General features: G+C 38.3%; 1 protein-coding gene across 4 annotated transcripts in view; it reads right to left on the bottom strand.

Moving 5' to 3' along the window:
• The window catches only part of magi2a (membrane associated guanylate kinase, WW and PDZ domain containing 2a), a 240912-nt gene that overhangs the window by 17273 nt on the left and 197523 nt on the right, over positions 1-26116 (bottom strand). For 3 of the 4 annotated variants that reach the window (XM_087786598.1, XM_087786599.1, XM_087786600.1), the window contains exons 11-16: positions 8402-8443; positions 8212-8321; positions 6951-7143; positions 5012-5239; positions 4757-4942; positions 1727-1940 (exon numbers count right to left, since the gene is read on the bottom strand). In XM_087786598.1, the coding sequence (XP_087642724.1) occupies positions 1727-1940; positions 4757-4942; positions 5012-5239; positions 6951-7143; positions 8212-8321; positions 8402-8443 (973 nt within the window). Of the gene's footprint in view, positions 1-1726; positions 1941-4756; positions 4943-5011; positions 5240-6950; positions 7144-8211; positions 8322-8401; positions 8444-12178; positions 12381-17649; positions 17682-26116 lie in introns of all 4 variants that reach the window. The other variant, XM_087786601.1, reaches the window with a different exon arrangement.

Below are 26116 nucleotides of genomic sequence, written 5' to 3'. Positions count from 1 at the left end.
AACAAATGCTCTTATGTCAGAGAGTTTTGTTAACAGCACACAGTTCTGAGAAGAAATGTCCTGACAGATTGTTTGACGACTGCCATCAAATATTTAAAAGGTCGCAATAAAGAAGCAATTTCCATGAAACATTCAAGAGTCTGTGAGAGGAAAGTGATGTTACACAACAAAATGGGGCAAAGACTGAGGAGGACAAGAGAGGGAGTAGAAATGAAGAGGGCGAGAGGAGAGAGGGAGCAGAAAAGGGGAAGACAAGAAGGAGAGTTAAAAGGGGGAGAAAGAGAAAGTTAAAAAGAAGAGAGAGATATGAATAAGGAGCGAGAGAAGTTGAGGATGGAGCATAGAAAAGAGACAGAGTAGAAAAGAGGATGGAGAGAGTAGACAGATGACTAAAGACAGAGTAGAAAAGAGGATAGAGAGAGTAGAAAAGATGACTAAAGACAGAGTAGAAAAGAGGATGGAGAGAGTAGAAAAGATGACTAAAGACAGAGTAGAAAAGAGGATGGAGAGAGTAGAAAAGATGACTAAAGTCAGAGTAGAAAAGAGGATGGAGAGAGTAGATGGATGACGAAAGACAGAGTAGAAAAGAGGATGGAGAGAGTAGAAAAGATGACTAAAGACAGAGTAGAAAAGAGGATGGAGAGAGTAGATAGATGACGAAAGACAGAGTAGAAAAGAGGATGCAGAGAGTAGATAGATGACTAAATACAGAGTAGAAAAGAGGATGGAGAGAGTAGATAGATGACTAAATACAGAGTAGAAAAGAGGATGGAGAGAGTAGAAAATATGACTAAAGACAGAGTAGAAAAGAGGATGGAGAGAGTAGATAGATGACTAAATACAGAGTAGAAAAGAGGATGGAGAGTAGAAAAGATGACTAAAGACAGAGTAGAAAAGAGGATGGAGAGAGTAGATAGATGACTAAATACAGAGTAGAAAAGAGGATGGAGAGAGTAGAAGAGATTACTTGAGACAGAGTAGAAAAGAGGATGGAGAGAGTAGAAAAGATGACTTGAGACAGAGTCGAAAGAGGAGTTTGACAAAAAGAGGAGAGAGATATAAGAAAAGAGAAGAGAGGGGGAAAGAGTAAGAGGAAAGAGAGAGTATAAAAAGGAGAAAAGGGGGCAGAAAAGATGGCAGAAAGACAGAATAGAAAAGAAGACAGAGAGAGATTAGAAAAGAGGAGGGAGAAAGACAGAGCAGAAAAGAGGAGAGCGAGTGATTAGAAGTGAGTGTGAAGAGTGTGGGAGTGAATAGAAAAGACAATAGTGAGGGAGTATAAAAGAAGAAGAAGAGAGAGAGTATGAAGAAGGAAATGATTGAGTAGAAAAGAGAGATAGAGCAGAAGAGAAGGGGGAGAGAATGAATAAAAAAGAGAGATTAGAAAGAGGAGGGAGGGAGACAAAGTAGAGATAAAATAGCAGAGAGAGAGTAGAAATAAGAAATGAGAGATTTAAAAGAGAAGGAAAAAAGAAGGCAAAGAAAGGAGATGAAAGATTAGAAAAGAGGGGAGGGAGAAAAGGCAGAAATGAGAAGATGAAAGATTAAAAAAGAGGAGAGAGAGAGAAGGAAGAGAAGAGGAGATGAAAGATTGGAACAGGGAGGAGAGAAAGAAGGCTGAAAAGAGAAGGTGAAAGAAGGAGAGCACAGCAGCAGCAGGTGGAGGACGAACGGTGTGAAGGACGAGCGAGAGGACGACATCCCTTCACCGTGGCTTCAGACTCACCTGCTCTCGTGGGTGTAGGTCTGAGGGGGGGCGGGGGGCGGCTGGGTCACAGGGCTCTGGTGGGTCTTCACGCTGGTCTGGTTGCTGGTCTGGTTGTTTTCCGAGAGTCCGGAGCCGGGCGTGCTCGCCGTGCTGGACTGGATCTTTGGACTGTTCTGCTGGGTCAGAGGGCTCTGCTTCTCCGAGGTGGAGGCTGACGGGGGGTTGCTCATCTCTGCACAACACAAGATGATTACTGATCCCAGGACAGCCTTTAGCGCTGCCACTCACACACTTTAGGACAGAGAAAGCAGCTTATCTGTTATATATTTCATAACTGTGTGTGTGTGTGTGTGTGTGTGTGTGTGTGTGTGTGTGTGTGTGTGTGTGTGTGTGCACTTGATTTATGTCTATTCTTTTAATCTAGAAATGGATCATCATCCATCATGACAGGCGAAGAGGAGAGTGCAGACGAGGTGGACAGAAGAGCTGTGGCGTGTCAGAAGTGAGACCTGCTATCTTCTCCGTCAGAATGACATGTTTATTTATTTTATTTTTGGTTTGGTTAATAATGAAAAAAAAAGAGAAGAAGAAGAGAATGATGTAAAGAAGTTGAAGGAAGAGGATGAGTAGGAGGTGAAAAGAGGAAGGAAGATAAAGAGAAGATGAAGAAGGAGAAGAAGAAAAGGAGAAGGGGTCGAGTACAAGGAGGAGAAGAAGATGGAGGAAAAGAAGGAGGCGGTGAGGAGATGAGGAAACAACAACAAATATAATTGAAGGAAATAAAGAAAAGGAGAAGGATAGAATATTTAAAATAATAAGAGATGAAAACAAGAACATGAAAAATACATTAGATGAAAAAACCAATGGGCATAAACATAGAGAAGATGCACCTGTTACACTGACTGTTACAATAAACACAATTAAGCCCCAAAAGAATACTAACAGAATGCCCCTCATAGTCTGTTTCTATTTACAACATTATGCCCCAAAATGTTATTTATGGAACAGACCTCAGAGTCTTTTACAATTGATAATATTTACCCCCCAAATAATACTTAGACAATGTACCTCAGGGTCTGTTATAATTGACAATATTTGGCAACAAAATATCACTGAAAGAATCTCAGAGTCTTGTGTGATCGACAAAATTGACTAAAATATTACAGACAGAACATAACTTGGTCTGTTACAATTATAACATTTGGCCCCACAATAATACTGACAGAATGTGAGAGGGTCTGTTTCCATTGACAACATTTACCCCTCAAGTATTACTTTCAGAATGTAACTTGGTCTGCTATCATTTAGTCGCAAAAAATACTGACAGAACGGACCTCAAAATCTGTTACTATTGACAAAAAATAGCTCTAAAATATGAATTATGTAAGTAAGTGAGTAAGTAATTTGCTACAATTCACATTATTTATCCCCAAACTATCACTGAAGAGACTGAACTGTCTGAGTCTGTTACAACATTTATCTCCAAAATAATACTGACAGATTACAATTAACCTCATTTAGACCCTAAATAATACTGACAGAATGGACCTAAATTTGTTACTATTGAAAAAAAAAAATGAGTCCAAAGTATTACTGACAGAACGCACCTTGGATTCTTATACAATTTGGCAAAATTTTGTTTCAAAATATGACTGACAGAACACGCCTCAGAGTCTGTTACAATTCAAATTATTTTAAACCAAACTATTAGGCCCAACTATTATTAAAACTATAAGCCTACAAATAACACCGACAGATTGTAACCGTGTTTGTTTGTATTGACAATATTTACCCCAAAATATCACTTACAAAAGACAACTTGGTCTTTTATAATTGATGATTTTTAGCCCCAAAATATTACTGACAGAACGCACCTCAGATTCTGCTACAATTGGCAAAATTTATTTTTAAAATATTACTGACAGAAAACGCTCATAGTCTGTTACAATTAAAGTTATTTTAAACCAAACTAATAGTCCCAACTATTAGTTAGATAAATAAAACTTTCTATCTGTCTAATAGCCTAAAAATAATACCGACAGATTGTAACTTTTTTTTTTTTATTGACAAAATTTACCCCAAAATATGACTTAGAGAACATAACTTAGTCTTTAATAATTAATGCCATTTAGCCCCAAAATATTACTGACAGAACGCACCTCAGATTCTGCTACAATCAACATTATTTAGCCCCAAGCTATCACTGAAGAGACCGGACATCTGAGTCTGTTACAATGTTTATCAGCAAAATAATACTGACGGATTACAATTGACCTCAGTTAGCCCCCCAAAAATAGTGACAGAACGGTCCTCAAAACCTGTTACTATTGAAAAAAAAATCAGCTCCAAAATATTACTGACAGAACACACCTCAGAATCTGTTACAATTCAAATTATTTTGACTCAAACTATTAGCCTAAAAATAATACTGACGGATTGTAACTGGGTTTGTTTGTTTTGACAATATTTCCCTCAAAATATCACTTCAGAAAATAACTTGACTTGACAATTGACATCATTTAGTATCAAAATACTACTGACAGAACACACCTCAGGGTCTTTTACAATTAAAATGATTTTAAACCAAACTATTAGAACCCAACTATTAGTTAGATAGATACAACTTTCTAATAACTTTTAGCCAAAAAATAATACTGACAGATTGTAACTTTTATTTTTTTATTGACAAAATTTATCCCAAAATATGACTTAAGGGAACCGGTCTTTTATAATTGAAGCCATTTAGCCCCAAAATATTACTGACCAAACACACCTCAGATTCTGCTACAATTCCCATTATTTAGCCCCAAACTTTCACTGAAGAGACCAGACGTCTAAGTATGTTTCAACATTTAGTCCCAAAATAATACTGACAGAACTCCACTCAGACAGATGGTATTACTATGGAAACACAAGTTGCTGCAGGTTCAGAACTTCTGGTGTCTGCTGATACACACTTTATTCTAGTCACACACAACATGGTGTGTGTGCGCATGTGTGTGTGTGTGTGTGTGTGTGTGTGTGTGTGTGTGTGTCACCCAGTCTCACCGTCCTGCGCGATGATCCTCAGCGTGACGCTCAGGCCGGCGTCCTTGATCAGCTTGACGATGTCGGCGTGCGGCATGCTGACGATGGACTGGGCGTTGACGGCCAGGATCCTGTCGCCCACCTTCAGGCGCCCGCAGCGATCGGCCGGACTTCCCTCGATGATGCGTCCGATCTTGTGCGGCACGGCTGCGAAAGGAGACGCAGAATTAAACCCCCGAAACCTTCACTTAACCCAGACTCGTTCGGGACACTCACGGTTGGCCACGGTGGCCTCGGGTCGGTTGAGCGAGCTGATGATGACGAAGCCGAAGCCCTCGCTCTCCTTGCGGTTGATGACGACGTCGCTGGGCTGCGCCGGAGCGCCGCACGAGCCGTCGGCGTTGTTGTGGGTCTGGTTGCTGTAGGTGAGGTCGCTGCGCGGCGAGCTGTGCTGCGTCGACACCGAGCCCGAACTGCGGCCGTTCTCGGGACACGACGACTCGCCTGCGGAGCCGAGATCAACCGTTAACGCAAAGATTCACAGATTATGAGAGGTGAGAGGAAACACTTCCAACAATATATCGCAATTTATTGCATCGATTTGTTTTAAAAATGTATTTTTCAAGGTTATTTTATGGTTTCTAAAGTTTTTTTTATTTACAATCAACATGAATATATTAACAGCGTTTGTTCATTTTTGTGTTGCAATTAAACTTGCGACCACTAGATGGCAGTGGCGGTCAACACGTCCCCAGCAGCTAAAAGACAACAATGAAATCATCGCCGATGACTGAGGACGAGAGGATACAGTTGATTCCAGCAGCTTTTAAAGCTTTTGGACATATGTTGGTTTCAAAACAAATGAAAGCAGTTACGACTTCGTCAAGAGTCATGTGGTCTGTAAATTAAACACCAGAGTACCAGAGTACTCGACAATACTACAAATATATACTTGTTACTACAGTATCACAATATATCGTATTGTTGCACTTGTATCGTGACACGTGGATACAAACTCTTACAGATGATAGTACTATGGGTTGATGGTTCCATGCCGTCTTCTGATGTAAGTAAGTAAGTTAGTAAGTAATTTTTATTTGTATAGCGCTTTTCCAGACCAGGGTCACAAAGCGCTTAAACAATCAAAACAATACTCAATAAAGTTTATACTTTAAAGATCAAGATAAAACTGATAACACAACAGGAGTTCCAGAAAATAAGGGAAAAGCCTGAACAAATAAAAACGTCTTAAGATGTTTCTTAAAGGAGTCAATACTTTCCTTTACAAGTAACTATTACTTACTTACTTATTAAAGTATCTTGCATCACCAATTTAGATTTTAATCTTCAAAATATATAAGGACACAAAAGTTAGAAATATTACCGTAGAATGACTGCTTCGCTAGCACTGTTTGGGCTAACAGCTAAGCTAACAAGAATAGCAGTATATAGTATTCCTTTCATTTTACTACTATCTATTGTACGTGATGTGGATGTAACATTAGTTTAAACACCGAATAAATCATGTCAAATTTAGGTCTTGGCTCCTGCGTGGGTTTGAGTAGGTGTTGATGTCTGACACCAAACATATATCATAGTATCAAACGCGTAATTTTAACAATACATTTGTTTAAAAAAAAAAAAGTTTTGATGAACTCATGATGTTGTGACTATGAAGGACTTTACTGACTTTAACCATGTAAACGGCTAAAAAGTTTAAAAATGATCTTTATAATGACTTTGAAAAACACTTAAAATTACAGGTTTATTTTTGAAATATAATGACATTCATGCAGAATTTTGTATTTTTTCGTCCCTAATTCACACTTTACGGAATTACGATGCAAAAAAACTTTTGAAAACTGAATTATACTATAAAAAAAAAAGAAGTAAAACTCTGACTTGAACTAAATGTAATATTTAAAAGTAAAAAAAATGTTTACACTTTCATATTAAATTAATTAAATTCAATTAAACAGGCAGAAAATAACTGTTTTTTAACAGATTCAATTTCACCCAAAATTTCAATGATCTTTAATAATAACTTTTGGACCAAATGTTTTAGAAATTCAGTGTTTCTGTATAAAATAATTGTACAAATATTTCAAAATGTAACTGTCATCTTGTCCCAGGCTTGCGATGTATGAATCAGAAACATGTTCCTCATCACACAAGTATGAATAAACTAAATAAAAGCATCATCTCCTGCTCTCACCCGCGGCCGGCGCTCTCCTCCGGATCACCATGTTGACCTGACCGTTGCGGGCGGCGGCGTGCATCAGGTCGATCACGTATCGGTGAGGCTTGCCCACCACCGGGATCCCGTCCACGAAGAGCAGCTCGTCTCCGGGACGAAGGCGTCCGTCCAGGTCCGCCGGGCTCTTCTCGATGATGGCGCCGATCAATATCTGTCAATCAAAGACGACACTGACGCTGTAAAGGCGGCCGGCGAGCGACGCCGAGGTTCATTAAACACAGGAGAGTCAGAGTCCATCACACGAGAAGCATCGACGGTGACGACAGTCACGGGAACAACTGAGTCTCATGATAACCTCCTCGAAAACATTGAATATATGGGTTTAAGTCCCACTTTAGCATAGATTTTATAATAATATAATCGTTTTAGTGATTTTTTTAAATGAATTGTTGAATTCTTTGTTACCACTTCCTGCTCTAAAACCACTAAAACATTTGAATTTAGTGTTTATCTGCGAGTAAACAATGAATCTGTTTAATTTTAAGCATATTTTTATTGAAAAGCTGATATATGTAAGTATATCAGTGACATCACAATATTGAATAGTTTAAATGTTGAAATTTTGATTTTTTTTTTATTGAAAAAAGCGTTTTAAAACTTTTAAAATAATTTATTTTAATAACTTATTGAAAGGTTGAATTCTTTTTTTCATTTTTTTAAAATAAAATTCTTTACATAAAATTTGAATACAATTCCGATACATTTGAAAACGATTTAATTATTTTTACACATAAGAGTTTAATATTCTAATTCTGATCTTTTTTTTTTCTAAATTCAATATTTTTTGACATATATTTTATAATATTTTTAACATTTTAATATTGAATTTAAAAGGCTACAAATTCAAAAATATCAAATTTAGAATAAATATTTTTTAATGATAAGAATTAGAATATTAAACTGTATGTGTTAAAAACATTTTTTTACTGAATTAAATTATTTAAAAAAAATTAACAAATGTCTAAAAACCAACAACATTAAAAATAAAATAACATTTAAAGTTAAATTCAACTATTCAATGACGGCACTGATATACGTCCATAAGTGGCCCCCGGTCCTCATGTTTAAACCATGTGAACAGACAGTTGGAGACACCTCTCTTGGGGGGGTCAAAGGTCAAGGGGGGGTTAACATGTGTGTGAAGGTTAGAGAATAAAAATGATGAGTTTTTTTTAAAATTTAAATTAAATATTTGTTTTAAACCCGTCGCCATACGAACCTTCTCACGCGTCTCCGGACTCACGGGCTGGCCCGCCTCGTCTCCGCCCAACACCCGGAACCCGAACCCGGACTTCTGCCGCCGCAGGTGGACCTCGATGTCCTGGTACTCTGCTCCGAGTAGAAGAAGATTTTGATTTAATTCAAACACTTTATCTCTATCTATGAACTGTCATATAAAAATACTGTACCGGTGGAGTCGACCGGGAACACGGTTCTGGGCTGGCTGGGTTCTGAAAAGAGGCGTAGAAAAAAAAAAGAGATAATGAACGACATACAAAAAAAAGCCGAGACACACAGACGAGTGAAGACAATGATCATCAGACAAAAACCCGAAACAAGGCAGAACCATCCTCGCCTCTGATCCCGTCGGCTCCATCCATAACAGTCAGGAAGTGCCGACGGCGTCTAATCTTCACGTGTACAGAGTGAAGATGAACGCACTGATCTCAGCGCCGAGAGGACGGCGGTGGAAAAAAATAATAATAAACTAAACGCGGATCCTAAGTGTTTTAATCACGGCGGAGCGAGCGGTCCGTTGGGTCGCAGCGGGGGGGAAAATCTCTTCGCTTACGACTGCACACAAGATGAGTGATGATGCCGTTACCGTGGGAACCGAGGGGCTGTTTACTGAATCTTCAGCAGTAAATAAAAGACTTTCAAAGAAGGCTTTTTTTTTTATGAGTCATAGAAGCAGGAGAAAACGTTTCCCTTGAGTTTTCACCTCAGATACCTGCTGCTACATGAGGACACGTACTGAGTCGTGACCATGAACTGTCTTTAAAACAGACTCATCCTAATTCCAGGAATTTCCTTCTCAAATCACGTCATCTTTCATTTAATTAATTCCATCTGCGTTAATAATTCTAAGAATTGAGGAAAAAATGTGGACTTTTAAGATCTTATTTTGTTAAAAACCACCCTTTGAACAGTGGTTATAAATTAAATAAAATCATTATTGTATTGTATTTTATGCAACTTAAATCTAATCTGATATTTAAAAACCTTTTCCAAATATTTTTAATATATATTTTTATTTATTTAAACCTTTTTTAGTGGCAATAAATACCAACTAAATTGAAAATAACAAAAACCTCATAATAATATTTATAAACCAGTGATGAATATACAGTGAGGAAAAACTACATGGTAAAATTGTTGGATTCAACATGACCTTTGACCTCACGAGGGCCAGATAAATAAAGTCAAATCGCAGCAAGTGATGCATCTTTAACACGTTACTCTCTACAGGTTTAACATCATGGACTGGTCTTTAAACTAATATTTAATCTTTGATACCTTGTTTTGTTTGCATTAAAAGAGTCTGTGAGCCAGATTCTGACCCAACACACAGTTACTCAAAATATCTTCTGACTTTTATGAAGATAGCTTCATAAAAACGTGGAGACAGATCAACTATAGATGTGAACCAACAAAACCCCGGTGTCACGTGGTGTCGGGCTGTGATTGACAGGCGCAGAGCTCCGTCGGTTCTGTACTTAATAAGCACCAAGTATCCATTAAAAAAAATCGACCGTGTACTTCAGGGACAATACATCCTTTGTTGCTCAGCAGATCTGTGGTTGGTCTAAAAACAGAGCCAGGGAGAGGAACAGTATGTCATCCTCAGATCACTTGAGGTAGTACATGATAAGTACTGATATTATCATTGAAAAGCTCTTGTACTCTGATCTAATATCCAGAACTAGAAAACCAAATAAAACATACAGTAATTCCTGTTTAAGTTTATAGTTAAAGAATAATGTAAGTTTATCTGGAACAGCATTAAGAAAGCACATAACTCTGCCAAAGTCCTCTGTTCACAAATCAACAAAACAACTTCTTGGAATCTGGCTTTACACAGTACTTTTCTTGAGAAGAAACTCACCAAAAAAAGTGTAGCATCTTAACCACTAGACCATGAGGTAGTTCGGTTAATCCGTTTTTTTTTTTTAAAGACTTCAAAAACACGAACAATTCTAACACATTTTGTCATCGTAGCCGCACGACAGTAGAAAGTAAAGTTCTCCTGATGGTAGCGAGTTGGTTATGGCACTGGGGCGGTGTGAAGCCATACAGGTGGACAATGAAACCCATTAAGATCCAGATCAGTTCAACAAAACAACTCGACACGACCCATTTCTGAGATTTTTAAATAAAAAAACGTTTTCCTAGGCGAAGGTGAAAATTGCGGTCAATCAATGTTGTACTGTGTCTCAAATCGCACAGTTCTTTAAGTGCACTGCTTCAAAGTACACTGTAAGAAAGTGCACCTTTCAACAGGTTAGTACTGTCTCAAATCAAACGCTGCCGCTACACACTTACTGGAAATGAATCAACAGCTTCTTCTTCTACTACTTTTTAACACTGGTCGCAACCTGTCATTGGAAAACTATCTCCGACACTTGTGTTTTCTCAACACATGTGTGCCAGTATCTGCTCCGAAGACGTGTCTTCAGTGACGTAGATCTAGACATAGCTTCATCTCCGTCGCTAAGATGGACGCATTACACTTACTGCTCAGAGTGAACGCACTTGTGTACACAGAAGTGCAGGTTAAGGGACACACCGCTGATATTGATGAGATCAGGGGTCAAGTTCAATCACAAAAGGGGCCCAGAAAAAAGTCCTTAAGCTGTGGAAGTTGCGGCCCAAACTAAAATGTGTATTTTTCCATAAGTCTTGTTGAAAATTTTGAATTCTTGGAGGCTCAAAATATCTTCATTATCTTTCTCTGTTCTAATTGTTATTAGAAGATTTTGAATGAAAGTCGACCATCGTTGTTTGATCAGAAACTACTACCTGGGAGCTTAGAAAAGGTAATGATTGCAACTGCCGTCTACGGTCGCTATGTACGCTGACGGACTCTCCCGGTGGGTCGTCAAGACAAAGGTATGTTTTGAAAACTTTCCTAACAATAATAGCTACAACAGGAATCACACGTCATAGCTCAGATGGTAGACTGGTTGCCTGCAGTCCAAAAGGTTGCAGGTTCAATCCCAGCTCCAGACAAGCTTGTGTCGTTGTGTCCCTGAGAAAGACACTTTAGCCTGATTGCTCCAGATGGTAGACTTGGCGCAGGTGTGCAGCCTACTCCCATCAGTATGTGTGAATGGCTGTCAAAAGCACTACCGAATTCCCCCTCGTGGGACAAATAAGGGATTCTAAAAAAAAAAATCATGACTTTTCAAAAATGAAACCAACCAAAAATACATGATTTCCTAAACAGAACATCACTATCAAAGGCTTGTTTAAATATTTATAATCTTCTATATACTCTTGTAATTCTTGGAACACACAACTGTTGATGAAGTTCTCAATGACCTGTATACTGTGCTTCAACTCAAGTTAGAAAAGAAGTATTACTTAAAAAAACCCACTATTATTTGAAGTAAATAACGTATTCCAGTTGAAAATATTATATTATATAATATAAATATAATATATAATATAATATATACTTCACTACATGACATCAGGCTGTTTTCAGCACAGCACCGACACACACATCGCTATAGCAACACAAAAAAAAGGTGGGTATCATATTCACAACCTCTCTTTCTTCACCTTCTTCCACCTGTCAAGCACAGGTCTTCACAGAGAGGCTAATGAACTCCAGCACTCCGCGGCTCTCGCACACATCCCATCATAAACACGTATCAATCCCAGCACCTCGGGGCAGCGGCGCCCGGATGAGACCGTAAAAAAAAAAAAAAAGACTCCAAACACATTTCACGAATCACAGGGTCGTCGTCATCGTCGTCGTGTTGTTGCCACCGAAGCGTCGAGTTCCCTCGGCGAGCGAAGCATCTGCTGCCGCCGAGTGTTTATTCATGACCACGTCTGGGTTTATGATGTGAGCCGCCTGCATGTACACACTCCCGCCAGTCAATAAAAAGCGGCTTTTTCTTTAAGTGCTCGCTCGTTTGTCGGGTTTCGAAACGAGCGCCGTCCGATCTGGTACTTACGCCTATTCTCATAGATAGCCCTGGACTTCTCGTAAAGGCCGAAAGGTTCGGGTTTGGCGAGAACCAGGGCCTCGGAGTCGGGGACCGACGCCCTGTGAAGGTGGTGGGTGGGGTAGGGGGCGCTGTGGGGGATTACTGGAGCAGACAGGCTGGTCTGAGCCGGGCTGCCGTGGCCCTGCTGGGCCTCCCACTGCTCCAGCACCTGGAAAAGCAACAACGGGCATCAGCGGTCAAAACACTTGGTCCAGATCCTTTGTCGCCCCAGGAATCTGTCGGACAAACGTTTACGATCCGATGTTTCAGTGGAAGAGGTTTTAATTTCCTTATTAAATGAACGGTAGGTTCAGGAACTAAAAAGCTAATGAGGTGTAGCGTGTTTTAAATAAGCCTTGGTTTCTCCAGTTATTTACATTGATCGCAACAAATCTTTTAAAACGCGAGTCTGTTTGACAAAGTATCACGTATCTGGACCGATACGAAGATTTTATTGGGCATTTTTTTAATGTTATTATTATGAAATAAAATTTAAGAGTACACATGTTCAAAATTATGCAGGATTACGTAAATTAAACTAGAGGATCCTCATGTCCTTCTGTAAAGAGATGGTGTTGCATCTACAGTACAGGACTTCTAACTCACGGGTCCCCAAGATTTTTTTTTTTCACTGACAACCGGATAATGTCGGCATTATTTCCACCCGACTCAACTTTATATATAATTTAAAGGAAGTTTGTGTTTCACTCATTTTCACTAGTTTATAGATGTATTTTTGGAGTAAACTTGACTAAAGCAAGTGTCACGACGAGTCAGTAGTAACATGCTAATGTTTTTTTTTGTCTTACACAGTAATAGCCAATAGAAAAGGAATTATATTGGAACGGTACTGTAATTTATATTAATTGTCAAGCATGAATTGAAGTGTGTATGGGAAAGAATCTGTCGATATGATACGTATCACGATACACAGGCATTGATATGATATATTTCGATATGATTTAAGAACAGCTATATATTTGTAGTATTGTCGAGTACTTGACTCTGGTGTTGGAAGTATTTACAGACCACATGACTCTTGGAGAAGTCATAACTGCTTTCATTTCACAACCAAAATATGCTCAAACATCAGCTTTTAAAAACCGTTGGAGCCGACTGTATCCTCTCGTCCTCAGCATTTGCAGGGATCTGACTGGATTTCTTAGGTTCTTTATATGTGGAGGCAGTGATGACAGCTGCCATCTAGTTCAATATGCTTAACAAAAATTATAAAACGCTGGTAATATTTAAATGTTAATTGTTCATAATAATAATAAATAATTATTTTATACTACTGAATTATAAACCATTAAATAACTATGATAGAAAACTAAATATTATTTGAAACTAAACAATATATATACGATATATATTATCGTGAAAAAAACTTTAAACTTGTGTTTCCAGGGCAACACTGCAGCCAGTCTGTATGTGTGTGTGTGTGTGTGTGTGTGTGTGTGTGTGTGTGTGATTCAATGACACCAGTTAGGTTGTTTAAACACACACTCTGAGGTTAGTCGTGTTAATGAGCACAAGAGTTCCAGCTCCATCAAGGCTGAGCACAGAGGGAGTGAAGACGGAGGTGATCAGGAGATACTTAGTCAGAAAGAAGATACAAGAGTCGATGGTAGAAAAGAAAAAAGGATTTAACTATACATTTGTATGGAGAGATTTACTGACGAACACTGTGACTTCTGCTTGAAACTAAAGTCTTTGCTGATGCAAAACTGCTTTATTAATTGAAACTTTTGAACAACTTGACTTAATCTGTTGACAAAGATGATCATTATATCAACGTCAAGCATGTTAGAATATATGAAATCTTTAAAAAAAAAATCAGACCTGAGTGTTAAAGCATGTTTCAATGTCATTATTAATTTAAAAATTAAAACACTGTCCTTAATATAAAGTTATATTATTTAAAATGAATATTTCTTAAATGAAAACAATGATTTATGCCAGTCCTGCAGTTTCTCACACTACCACAAAGTGCTCTTAAGTGACATCTCTTAATGTGGTTGGTGTCACTCAAAGCCATGCAGGAGCCAAGGTCATGAGCAGACAAGCTCCAGCAAAAATTGTATTTTCTTGGCATTTACAGGGTCGTATAAGCTTAACCTTACCACCACATAACAAATAATAGATCGGAAAACTATTAGAATTTTTGGGATTTTCTTTAACACCCGGTAACAAAAATAGATCGGACAAACTGTTATAATTATTGGGATTTTCTTTACCACCCCGTACCAAATAATAGATGGGAAAGTCATTATAATTTTTATTTTTTTTTATTTTTTATCACCTCGTGACAAATAATACATCTGAAAACTGTAAGAATTATTGGGATTCTTTTTAACCACCCCGTAACAAATAATAGATCGGAAAGGACATATATTTAAGTTATTTTCTTTACCAACCTGTAACAAATAATTCATTGGAAAACTGTTAAAATGATTTGAATTTTTTTAACCACCTCGTAACAAATAACAGTTCTTAAAGTCAATATAATTATTGTATTTTTTTGTACCACTCAGTAATGAATTATAGATCGAAAAAGTCATTATAATTATTGTATTCTTTTTAACACCCCGTAACAAGCAATGGATCAGAAAACTGTTATAAATTAATAATAATGATGAATAATAATGAATTTTTATTTTAAAACCCTGCAGCAAAGAAAACAGATCAGATGACTGTTATAATAATTGTCTATTTTTTTTACCACCCAAAACAAATAATAGATCGAAAAACTGTTATAACTATCGTCATGTTTCTACCACCTCAAAATAAATTTTAGATCGTACAACTAGGTTTTTTTATTTTTATTTAATAGTCTGTTGCTTTGAACCGCTGCTCTATTGAAACCTTACATCTTTAAACTATATTGATCCCTTGGGAAAATTCCTTTTAGAAATAACATGAATGATCCTTTTTTTTAAACATATTATATAAAATTAGATTGTAATATTTAATATAATATTAATTAACAATAGTTTGTCTTCAAAATGATTTTGTTTAAATGGCTACAGTTTGGTAGAACGACCCACACATGACAGTTAACTCTGCTACTTGTCCAGAGAAGTGTTCGCCGTCACAGTTTGTCCGACACCAGGCTTCGTGTCGGACGAGTCAGTGAGAGACTCAGTGACATGTTGTCAGACCAGAGTTCTCTCCGTCACACATTAATTCATTAACTATTAATGTATCAGTTCAGCAGTTTTTAAACCTTAAAGCTTCATAGCGACAGCTGGATCAGACTTTGATCCTTTCCATCTGCTTGTTCCATCCTGAGTGATGGTCCAACACGTTGTTATCGAGCTGAAAGCCTCGACCACATTAAGTCGTTACCTTCACTTTTCATCGGCCTTGACGGACGAATCACTACGAGCTGATTTGCGAAGCGGACTCCGGGGAGCGAGCTCGGGAAAAATAAAGGCTTCGCTCCCGACACGGATCCGCGTGACAATTAGAGCGACTCCCTGCCTTGTTAGTCAAATGTATCCATATTTCAAACTGATGGCCGGAGAAGTCTCGCTGCAACAAATGATATCCAATTAAAGCCAGATGGAAGTCTGGAGCTCGGCAGCAGACGAGGAGCGAAGACCACTTGAACGTCCGGGACGCTAAGCCTTGTGATCTTCCCTCTTGAGCTTGAAATAGTAATTATTCCAGGCAGGATAATGAAGATTGATCAAATGAAGATTGGGGGGGGAAAGAAAGAAGAGAAGTAGGCTAATGGGGTGGTTGTCCTTAAAGAGAAGCCGTGTGAGGCGTTTAAGTGGAGCTCAGATGTTTGGCTGTGACCTGGATCGAGGACAACAAGAGTTGGAGAAGGTCACGGGGAGGTCAGGAGCGAGAGAGGAGGGGAAGGATTGAAGCTAAACTCTGACTTTAGAGAGTAACATGAGAACGTCAGGATATATTATCTTATATTAATATAAAATGTAATTTATATATATATATATATATATAAAAAACAGTTTTCACAACCGTTTTCGATCAATTATTTGTTATGGGATTGTAAAAAAAATTAAATCACAATAATTATAACAGTATTCCGATCTAATATTTGTTACGGGGTGGTAAAGAGATTAAATCCCAATAAATATAACATTTTTCGATCAAATATTTGTTACTGGGTTGTAAAAAAATAAAATTAACAATAATTGTAACAGTATTCCAATCCATTATTTGTTATGGGGTGGTAAAAAAAACAACAACCAATAATTATAACAGTTTTCCGATCTATTTGTTACGGGGTGGTAAACATTTTTTTTTTTTAAATGACAATAATTGTTAAGGCATTCCAAACTATTATTTGTTACGGGGTGGTAAAGAGAATAAGTCACCATTATTATAAGTTTTCCAATTTATTATTTGTTATGGGGTGGTCCAAAAAATAAACACAATAATTATAACAGTTTTTCGTAAATTAGTTATAACAGGGTGGTAAAAAAACAACAACAACAACCAATAGATATAACAGTTTTCTGTTATCTATTGTTTGTGACAGGGTGGTAAAAAAATAAACCTCCTTAAATGACAAAAGTTTTTGGATATATTGGTTGTTGTTTTTATTTTATTAACCACAACAACCAATATTGAAAACTGTATAACGTAATAATTATAACAGTTTTTAGATATATTATTTCTTAAGGGGTGGTAAAAAAAAAAAAATCCCAGAAATTACAACAGTTTTTTGATATATTATTTGTAACAGTGTGGTAAAAAAGATAAATCCCTAACAGTTTTCGATTTTGGTTGTTGTTTTAGAGACCACTACAACCACTATTGAAAACTGTATAACGTAATAATTATAACAGTTTTCCGATCTATTATTTGTTAAGGGGTGGTAAAGAGAATAAGGCACAATAATTACACATTTTCCTATATATTATTTGTTATGGGGTGGTAACTTAACAGACCCTATAACTGCCAAAAAGAAAATCGAAATGTGCAGGAACTTGTCTGCTTTAGACCTTGGCTCCTGCATGGCTTCGAGTGATGCCAACCACCTTCAGTCACTTGAAGAACCGGTGACTTTGTAAGAGACAGAACATGTAGGCACTTTGTGGTCGTGTGTAAAGTTCAACTGATAAAAATCATTTTACTTTTATTTATCTTCCTGAAAGTAACCCACACTATAGTCCCATCATGTCTGAAAGTGAGCACAGAGATCATTTGCCAAGAGATCAGAAAGCAGACAAAGCGTCGAAGCAGTCGGTGACACCGAGGAGACGAGACGGTTAGAGACATATAAGCCGATGATCTGGTTACGAGGAGAGCTGAGACATCGTCAGGTCAGGCAGGTTAGAAATGTCAGGCCGTTTTCAAAAAGCGGAAACAACATTTTTGAAAAGCGTCCTGCAGCCACTCAAGCACTAATCTAGGAGCAGAAATGGGTTCAGTTTTTTTTTTTGGTTTCGGGAGGTTGTTACCTGCTTGGGAGTCTTCCAGGGGGAATAGTGACCTGAAAGTTTGAGACAAAAATAGGTCAAATAAGAGAGAAAAAATCAGATACTTTGGTGCGAAAACGTTGAACAAGGAATCATTGAACTGTGATCGGATTGAACTGAATAAGATGTTAAATCAAGTCTTCAGTATCATAAAATAAAGTTTTGTCCATTTCAAATAGGAACAGTTTTCTCCAAGTCTAAGGATTAATAACGACTATTAAGTGGTGGTCCGTGTATATGATGACCTGCCCCAAGAATTCCTTGCCTCTCACCCTAAGGAGCTGGGATTTACTCCTGTTTCCAAAACAGCAAAAAAAACATAGGATTGAGTACGGTTGAGTATTGGCAAGAACCTCAGGATAAAATACTAATTACCAAAAATGGGTTACATTACTATAGTATCACAAAATCGCCAAAAAATATTGTAATATTCAAGAAAAAAACCCCACAATCAAATAAAATACACCACACAGTATTGCATATTCTGTTTTTCCCCCGTGCCATTCAACACATTGGATTTGTTCTATTTTACTTCCAACTGGGAAGTAAAATTATTTATTACATATAATGAATATATATATATATATTATAGCGCAAATATCCACATGATATCGAGGTCAAATTATCGCGATGTATTTCCACATCAATGTTTTTTTCACCTCTTTGATCTAATAGGTAGTTCTCTTAAATGTAGTATTGTGCGAATGCACTGGAAAACTCGCGGCCAAAAGTGCTTTTACTGGTTTTCAGCCGAAACGCTTTTATCGACCGAAACCAGACGTTACGATGACGTCGGAAAAAGACGCGCTGACGGTAAAACATGTAACAGTGACGTTTCAATGCTGAATACTTTATCAAAGATCATGAGCTCCATGTGACACTCACTTCCCAATAGTCATTCTTGAAAGATAACATCGTCTCTCTTTTTGTCCCGCACCTGCGATGCATTTGTTACAAGATAACAATATTCCTTTGATTGTATCTCTAAACCGTCTTCCCTGAGATCTATTTGGATCCTCTGCACCGTAACTGTATAATCCACATTATGATCATGATTTAGATGTAGGAATGAAGGAATGGTACTAAAAATATGCATTAAAGATCTTTAGGTTTGGTTTCAGCCTTAGTTACTTAATTTTCAGTATCCTTTATTTGCTAAGAATTGTCATTTCGGTACCTCCCCAGTGTGCTTTTTAAAGGAGTTTATTATGGTGTCTATACAAGAAGGATCCGTCTCACCTGCAGTTAATACAAAACTCTGCAGCGAGAATTCTGAGCCGCTCTAGTAGAAGAACTCACATTTCTCCGATCCTTAAATCTCTTCACTGGCTGCCAGTTTCTTTCAGGATCAAGTTTAAAATTCTGGTTCTTACTTTCAGATCTATTCATGGTCAGGCTCCTCCTTACATCAGTAATGTGATCCAGACTTACACCCCAGCTCGGGCTCTGAGGTCTGTGGATCAGAATCTACTGATGGTTCCACATACTCGGTTCAGGACCAAAGGAGAGACTGTTGCTCCTAAGCTTTGGAACGATCTTCTTCTGTGTTTGATGATCTACTGACTCCTTCAAGAAACATCTTAAGACTTATTATTTATGCAGACATGTCTTTGCCTTTTAGAGTTTTTAAATGTATAGTTTTTTTTAAAATGTGTGTTACGTTTGATTGTCAAGTGCTTTGTGACCCTGGTCTAGAAAGGTGCTTTACAAATAACCCACTTACTTACTTACATAATCACTTTCTTACTTACATATTTTGCCAGTAAAATACATCCAGTCTAGTGTTTTTATTCTCTCCTTTGTACACGCTTTCATCACGTTCAGTTTTTCAATACATGTCTTTGTAGAGATGCCACCTCCGTCCACCCACTGGTGAGACGCACGGATGCAAATGAGAGGAAGAAGAATTAAAGGTTATAACGGCAGTGAAACTCAACACAAATCTATTCAACGAGACAATCCCTGTTCACTCCAAACACATGATGACGAACGATCCCAATAGTTGCTACGACAACTCAAGGCCACGAAAAGACAAGAGTCCAAAGTGCTTTCATGAGTCAGAGTCTGGAAGAACAGAAGTTGGAGGAAGAAGCAAGTCAAGGCGAACGTGTCGAGTCATACTAGGATATTGTCATATTATGGTCGGGCGATATCCTGGTCTGCTATGTGGATTTCTTCATTGACTTGTATGGCTTCTAACTGCTGCCGCACACATGCACAGCTGCGTTTAGAACAAGCCAAAAACAGAATAAAACAACTTGATAAAACTACCTGGTAGTTCAGCTTTTAAAACAATAGGCCGGGCAGGTAAGGAGTAGAAGTACTTTTTACTAATCAATAACTTTGTAAAGTTTCCCCCTTGGCAGAGGTGTGCGCCGTATGTGTGCTTTTCCAGTTTTAAAGTAAAACTAACTTCTTTTCGACTGAAACGAGGGCAGAGATTTTGAGTGTTGCCTCCGGCAGACGGTTAATCAATAACGGCCAGGGCACACACCGGCCCAGGCGTCGCGGTGAAAAACTGCACGGGCAGCAGTATTTTTAAGCCCGAGACAGAACCCGAGCCGACAGCGGAGAGGACGGGGCCGGGGCCGAGGTGATCCCTGAAAGTGGATTTGCTGTGAACCCTGCAGAGCGGACATAAGGTTGGCTGAAAGTCGGGGAAAAGGTATGAGAGGCGGGTGTGACGGGGGGGAGGAGGGTGAAAGGAGCTGTCCGTGGTGCTAAAGAGACTTGAGCCTCGGTGCTAATAGGAGTCGTCAGCTCTGCTGCGCGAGGTAACGTCGACTCTGCAATCTGAGCCAATGCGGCTCTGATGCTGAGAGGGTCAGAGGTACAAGGATGTGTCTGCTTGATCAGTCCTGCTTGAACAGCAGCTTCTCTTCTTTACAAAAAACAACCATATTTAGTTAATACAAGTGCAGTAACAAGTCCTTGGTCTAGTTTGAATGTTGCCTAATGTCTATTTCTCTATCTGGGTCGCTGGAGTAAACCTTGAACCTGTCGACAGAACATTGAACACATGAATCTAATGTGTTGATTTAAGTGTGTCTTAAATAGATGTTGAACATCTATTGTATCATCAGTATGTGTCTGTTTGTACAAAACTCTCTTTTCATTGAAATATTTACATTAGAAAACCTACTTTAGCCCCACCCACTGATAACAATTTGTTTTTCTGGAGATTAAATCTTGTTTACCATAACCACGCAAGGGACTCTTTGTCCAAACAAAGCGGGGCGTGATTACAGAAGGCCTGGAGGAGGAGTGAAGCCATTATTACTTCATAATGGACTCTCGTAACCTCTCGTTCGCCAATATTTCAGATTTGGGAAGAACTTTATAAAGTGATAAGTTCAAAACATGGTCATGATGAGAGACTTACTGCATCTTGGAGAGGAAGACTTCAACATTTGAAACGGTGAGTCAGGAGAGTTAGGTTTTCACATTAGTTGACCTTTAAAAAAAATGTATAAATGTATTTGGTGAAGGAGGATAAAGCGAGAGTTACTCAAGATGAATTGACCCTCAAATAACAAAAATAAGGGATCAGACTTCTGCTTCCTGTTTGGTAAATATACCTTTTTTAATACTTTGGTTTGACTCCGCTCCGTTAAATGATAATTTATAAAAGGTTAAAGGAGAAAACTATCAACTATATGTTTAAAACTTTCTCTTTAATGAGTGTCAGAATCTCTAGATTGCAGCCCTTGGCGAGAGTCAAACATTTATCATCATCTATCGGTCGAAGGGAAGGCATGTGGTTTCTCCCTCGAAAGAGACGTGTTCAGTTTCTTACGCAATATTCTAGAGTTTACATCATGACGCGTTTCATTATAAAGTAAATAGTATCGAGCGTTGCCCACTTTTATAAGATACAAAACCACGAGAAATGTTTTGAATGAAAAATGTTAAGGACATTTTATTTAGTTTTGAAAATGTGATTGTCCTTTAAACATGCTTGAATGGACTTAGCTAGTGTTAGATTAAAATTATTATATACTATACGTATACGCCATACTTAAATTAATGCTAAAAGATAATCAAAATATAAAGTATAAATTACTCGCTTGATCTAAGAGCTTAATTTGACTACACATTCACAATCAACATTTCAGTCAGACTGATTCACAAGACAAGCTTGAAACAGAATTAGAGATACGACACCGGTAATTTAAAACATCTGTTTATCTGCAAATCAAACCTAAAATCGTAGATCAAACAACAAAGCAAGACACATCCAGGATAGGGGGGCTAAAAGACGGAAACCCCAACCCGAAAACATTTGAATGATTAGATTACAAGAAAACCAATCAGGATGTCTCTCAACGGGGGATCAGGACACAAAGAACCATTTAGCCGGAAAGGACGACCCCCTGGGCGGGAAATTTGCCTCAAATATAGCAATGTTTCTACAGATCGGGACCCTTTCTCCCGGGATTATTGACCAGTACAGTCTCCGATCCATCGTAAAGCTTGTATTTTGTTTGACTTGAAGCGGCGAATAAACGACCCGTGACAAACTCTGATTGACCATCTTTCTCCACGAAGCGAAGTATTAAGAACCGGAACGGGAAGTGACGGCGTGTTGGAGCGATGTACGGACTCCGTGTTTTGACCGTTTTACTAGCATCATTTTTCGGCGAGATTTGACTGCTAAGGGCTAAGAGAAGGCCAGAGATGTTGGAAGTCTGTTGACTTAACTTTCCTAATATTTGAGCTACTTGTTCTTAGTTGGTTTAAAACCTTCCTTGGAAAGAGACAACATTAGCCTTCACTAATAATAGGTTCTACTTTGACCACAACCTTAACGAAAAATCCCTCTCAGTCTAGACACGGAGCAGATCTTTGTGTTTGACTTCAAACCCACCACCATAGATATAACGACAAGACACTTAACTCACTTCCCTCCGAGCTCCGGAACATTATCAAACACCAATAACAGTTGTTAACATGTGCGACGCCAAATCTCAAACATGTTCTCGCCCCGGTTGGAAAAATCCATTCTCGCTTTGACCCCAAGCCTCACTCCGGCGCCGACTTCCTCACCTCCTCCGCAACACCTTCTAAGGGTTTGAATTATTTGAATTGGGCCGAAACCGTCCGAGCCCCGCCGGCATCGCCTCGACCTCATCGCTCTCCAGCCTCTTTTCTGTCTCTCTTTTGTTTCCATCTTTATCCTTCGCCGCCAATGAATCACTGTCTTGTTCTCACCGACCCCCCCACACCCCCCCCCCCAGGTGCTGTGAATCAAAAGCTGCTTTTCTATTCTACCTCAACACCAGAGTGCTGAAGGCAAATCTTGTTAGAGGAGAGCGTGTCGACCCGTCTCTCGGTGACAGGCCAGCGCAAAAAGCCGACGCATTTATTAGCCGCGATCCCGCCACGATACAAGAGAATACATTCACGACGGCGCGTTGGAACATAATGCCGGGGATTGACAAGAGTTTAAAAAAAAAGGTGCGCGAAGGCGTCAGGTGTGCGAGAATCGGAGTGTCTGTCCGTGGGAGGTGAGCGGCGAGGGAGGACGAGGGGAAGGCAAATGGCCTTGTTCACATGTAAGCGTGGAGGAAAAGTCGCCTTAAGCAGCGAAGATGGCCGTCTGGTAATGGTTCCGGACGGTCACTAATGAGGCGCTGACGCACACACACACACAGACGCACACATTTGTGATCATTTGCTAAATTGACCTTAACGGAGATGCAAGCTTTTGGATAGGTTTATGGTGCGAACGTTCGCGGGAAAAGTTTCCACAACAGCATCTTTTATCATCATTTATCAACGCCGGACATTTGGGAATGGAGTTGTGTGTTAAAATATGGATCAGTATTTAAGTAAAATTAAATTATTTACTGGGATTATTGGTCAGTTACCTCGCAAAGATGGAAACAGCTAAAGCATGTGCGATGATATGATAAATTGCAAAATATTGCGTTACTGTAGGAAAAATTATATATTGTTTCTTTTAAATAATTGAAATGTACAAAAACCATAGCATTATAGCCAAGTCATCCAATTCTATTACATGCTTAACATTGTTATAACAATATAATGCAAGATGAAGCCTCAAACACCTGGAGAAATATGAAAAATCCAGTGTCTGTCAATTTTTTAACTCAAGACTTTTGTGGAGGAAGACGAGCTGGTCCACCTGCCAAGATTTCAAACTGCAGATCACATTGGCTCTTATCAAAGTTGCCATTGTCTTGCTTTGTTTTAAAGCCAAAATGAGTCTAAACATCAGCTTTCAAAGCTGCTGGTGCCTTTACTTTTTCATTCATCGCAGCCATTTCGACGGTTTTGTTACTTAAGCACGGAGGAAAGGACGAATGTAGCCAACTAGTGGCCAGAGGTTTAATTGCAGCACACACATCAATAAATGCTGCAAATGAATGAATGATCATCTTTTACAGACACACTTTTGAAATATAAACCATAACATAACAATGAATTTAAATAAAACGTAATATCAAATGGGGGAAAGAAATTAGTATTGATACAATATTGGGGGGAAAGATATCGCAATATATTGTTAAATCCTTGTTTTTTTTTTTACAATCCCTACTTAATAGCTACCAGGGCTTTCATATCACCTCAAGATTCTACCTTTTGTGTGTCTAGAAATATGATGACGAGCATTTACCATCACTTTAGTTTCTTGTTTATTGAATCGTAAAAGCTTAATATCAATATTATATGACGGTTGTGGCAGAACGAAGGAATACAAATGGCATAGACATTTTGGGCAAACTGAAAATTATTAAAGTGAATAAATACTATATGTAATGACAATTAAAACGTGTAATTATGCCTTGCGATTTGATCAATAAGCTGAAAACTCAATGAGGTAAATACTTTATATATAAATGATAAAATAACTTTAAAATATAAATATCTTATAAAAGCATTATTTTGGAGGGACAAGATATAAGAAAAAGAAAAAAAAAAGGAAATTATTATTATTAGTTAAGGATTAAATGCTAAAAAGCGAGTTCAAGAGTAATGTTTACTGCAACAAGACATGTATTATGTGTATTCAGGTACTTACAAACTGTTTAAACATTTAAAAAACAATAACTAAATCTGTAATATGTAACGTCCAAGGAATGGTTTCTCTTGCTCATGTAAGTTTTATTTGTAAAGTGCATATGTAGTCAACTTATGTCAACTTTTTAACAACACAAAGGAATAAATCGTTATTACTAGTTTGCAGTTGAAACAAAGTCCCTGGGATTCATAGCCACCAAAAGCCATAATTATTGATAAAGATCCCTGAGTGTTGTCAAGGCGATGACCTCACGATAAACACTACCTTGTATGGAGAGGGAGGACAGTTCCCTCTTTTATACCATCATTTTGCACTTAAATAAAATGACTTAATTACTTAAATTAAGTATTTAACTCTCCTGCATTGAAATTCAACTCCTCTTTATTTTAAGTTTCCACTTTACTGTATTGTATTTCCATTTACGCGAGAAAGTAAATATGATGAAACTGATACAAAATATTTCATAAAAATGTTATTTTTAATTTGGTGCTTATGTTTTTTATTTTAAAGTATATTAACTATAACTTTATTAGTTCTTTTATTTCCTCAGCCTGTGTCCACTTGTCTCTTAGCTTCATTATTGATAATTATATAATTATCAATTATTAGACTAATTATACTAATAATTATATTGTAATTTCATTGTGAAAAGAGATTTTTCAGCCACAAAGGTTAGTTTTTTTTAAAAGAAACATGTCTTATTTTATTGAGCTGACATCACTTTAATGGAAAATCTTCCCAAAAATTAACAGTATCAAACTTTCCAATGGTATCTAATGAAGTAACCATTTCCATTGAAGCGAACGTGCACTGATGTGATTCTCAGAGTATCGACGCGGATCATTGGAACATTATCGCGCTGACATTTACTTTTTCTTCTTCCATCGTTCCCATAGAAAGTGCACACGAGCCTCTTCAGAGCAGCTGCGTCTCGTCGCGTCAGAAGAAAACCGAGGCGAGCGGATGCGACACGAGGCCTTGGTGTCAGCGCGCACGTACGCTCGCGCTCCTCCAGATGAAACGTCTCGACAAAAATAAGGTTAATGACATCTTTTTGCTGCTCAACAGGCTTTTGTTTCTGCCGGCGTGAGCTTCGGAGGAGGACAGATGGTGCGAGAGGCTCTCGCTTACCTCGGTCGAAAATCTTGACGAGAGTTCGATGAACCGACATTCGGTGGAGCATATTGTTTCCTGCGCAACCGTGAGCGACGAGACAACGTGACGGAAGAAAAAAAACAACATCGCTGGACGCTCATGATCCATAATGTCCTTGGACAAAGACCCCATTAGGTATCGATAAAGTTCCAGTTGAATCGTCTCGGTCGCAGGAAATGGGTCGAGACAAACCATTAAGTCAAATGAAGTGCCATTAAAAAACATATATATTCAATATACTTGTATCTT

This window comes from Callionymus lyra, chromosome 3, assembly GCF_982586985.1.
Source record: "Callionymus lyra chromosome 3, fCalLyr1.hap1.1, whole genome shotgun sequence".
NCBI classification, from domain to species: Eukaryota; Metazoa; Chordata; class Actinopteri; order Syngnathiformes; family Callionymidae; genus Callionymus; species Callionymus lyra.
The sequence above is the reverse complement of the archived record's forward strand: the minus strand, read 5'-3'. Positions and strand labels throughout refer to the sequence as shown.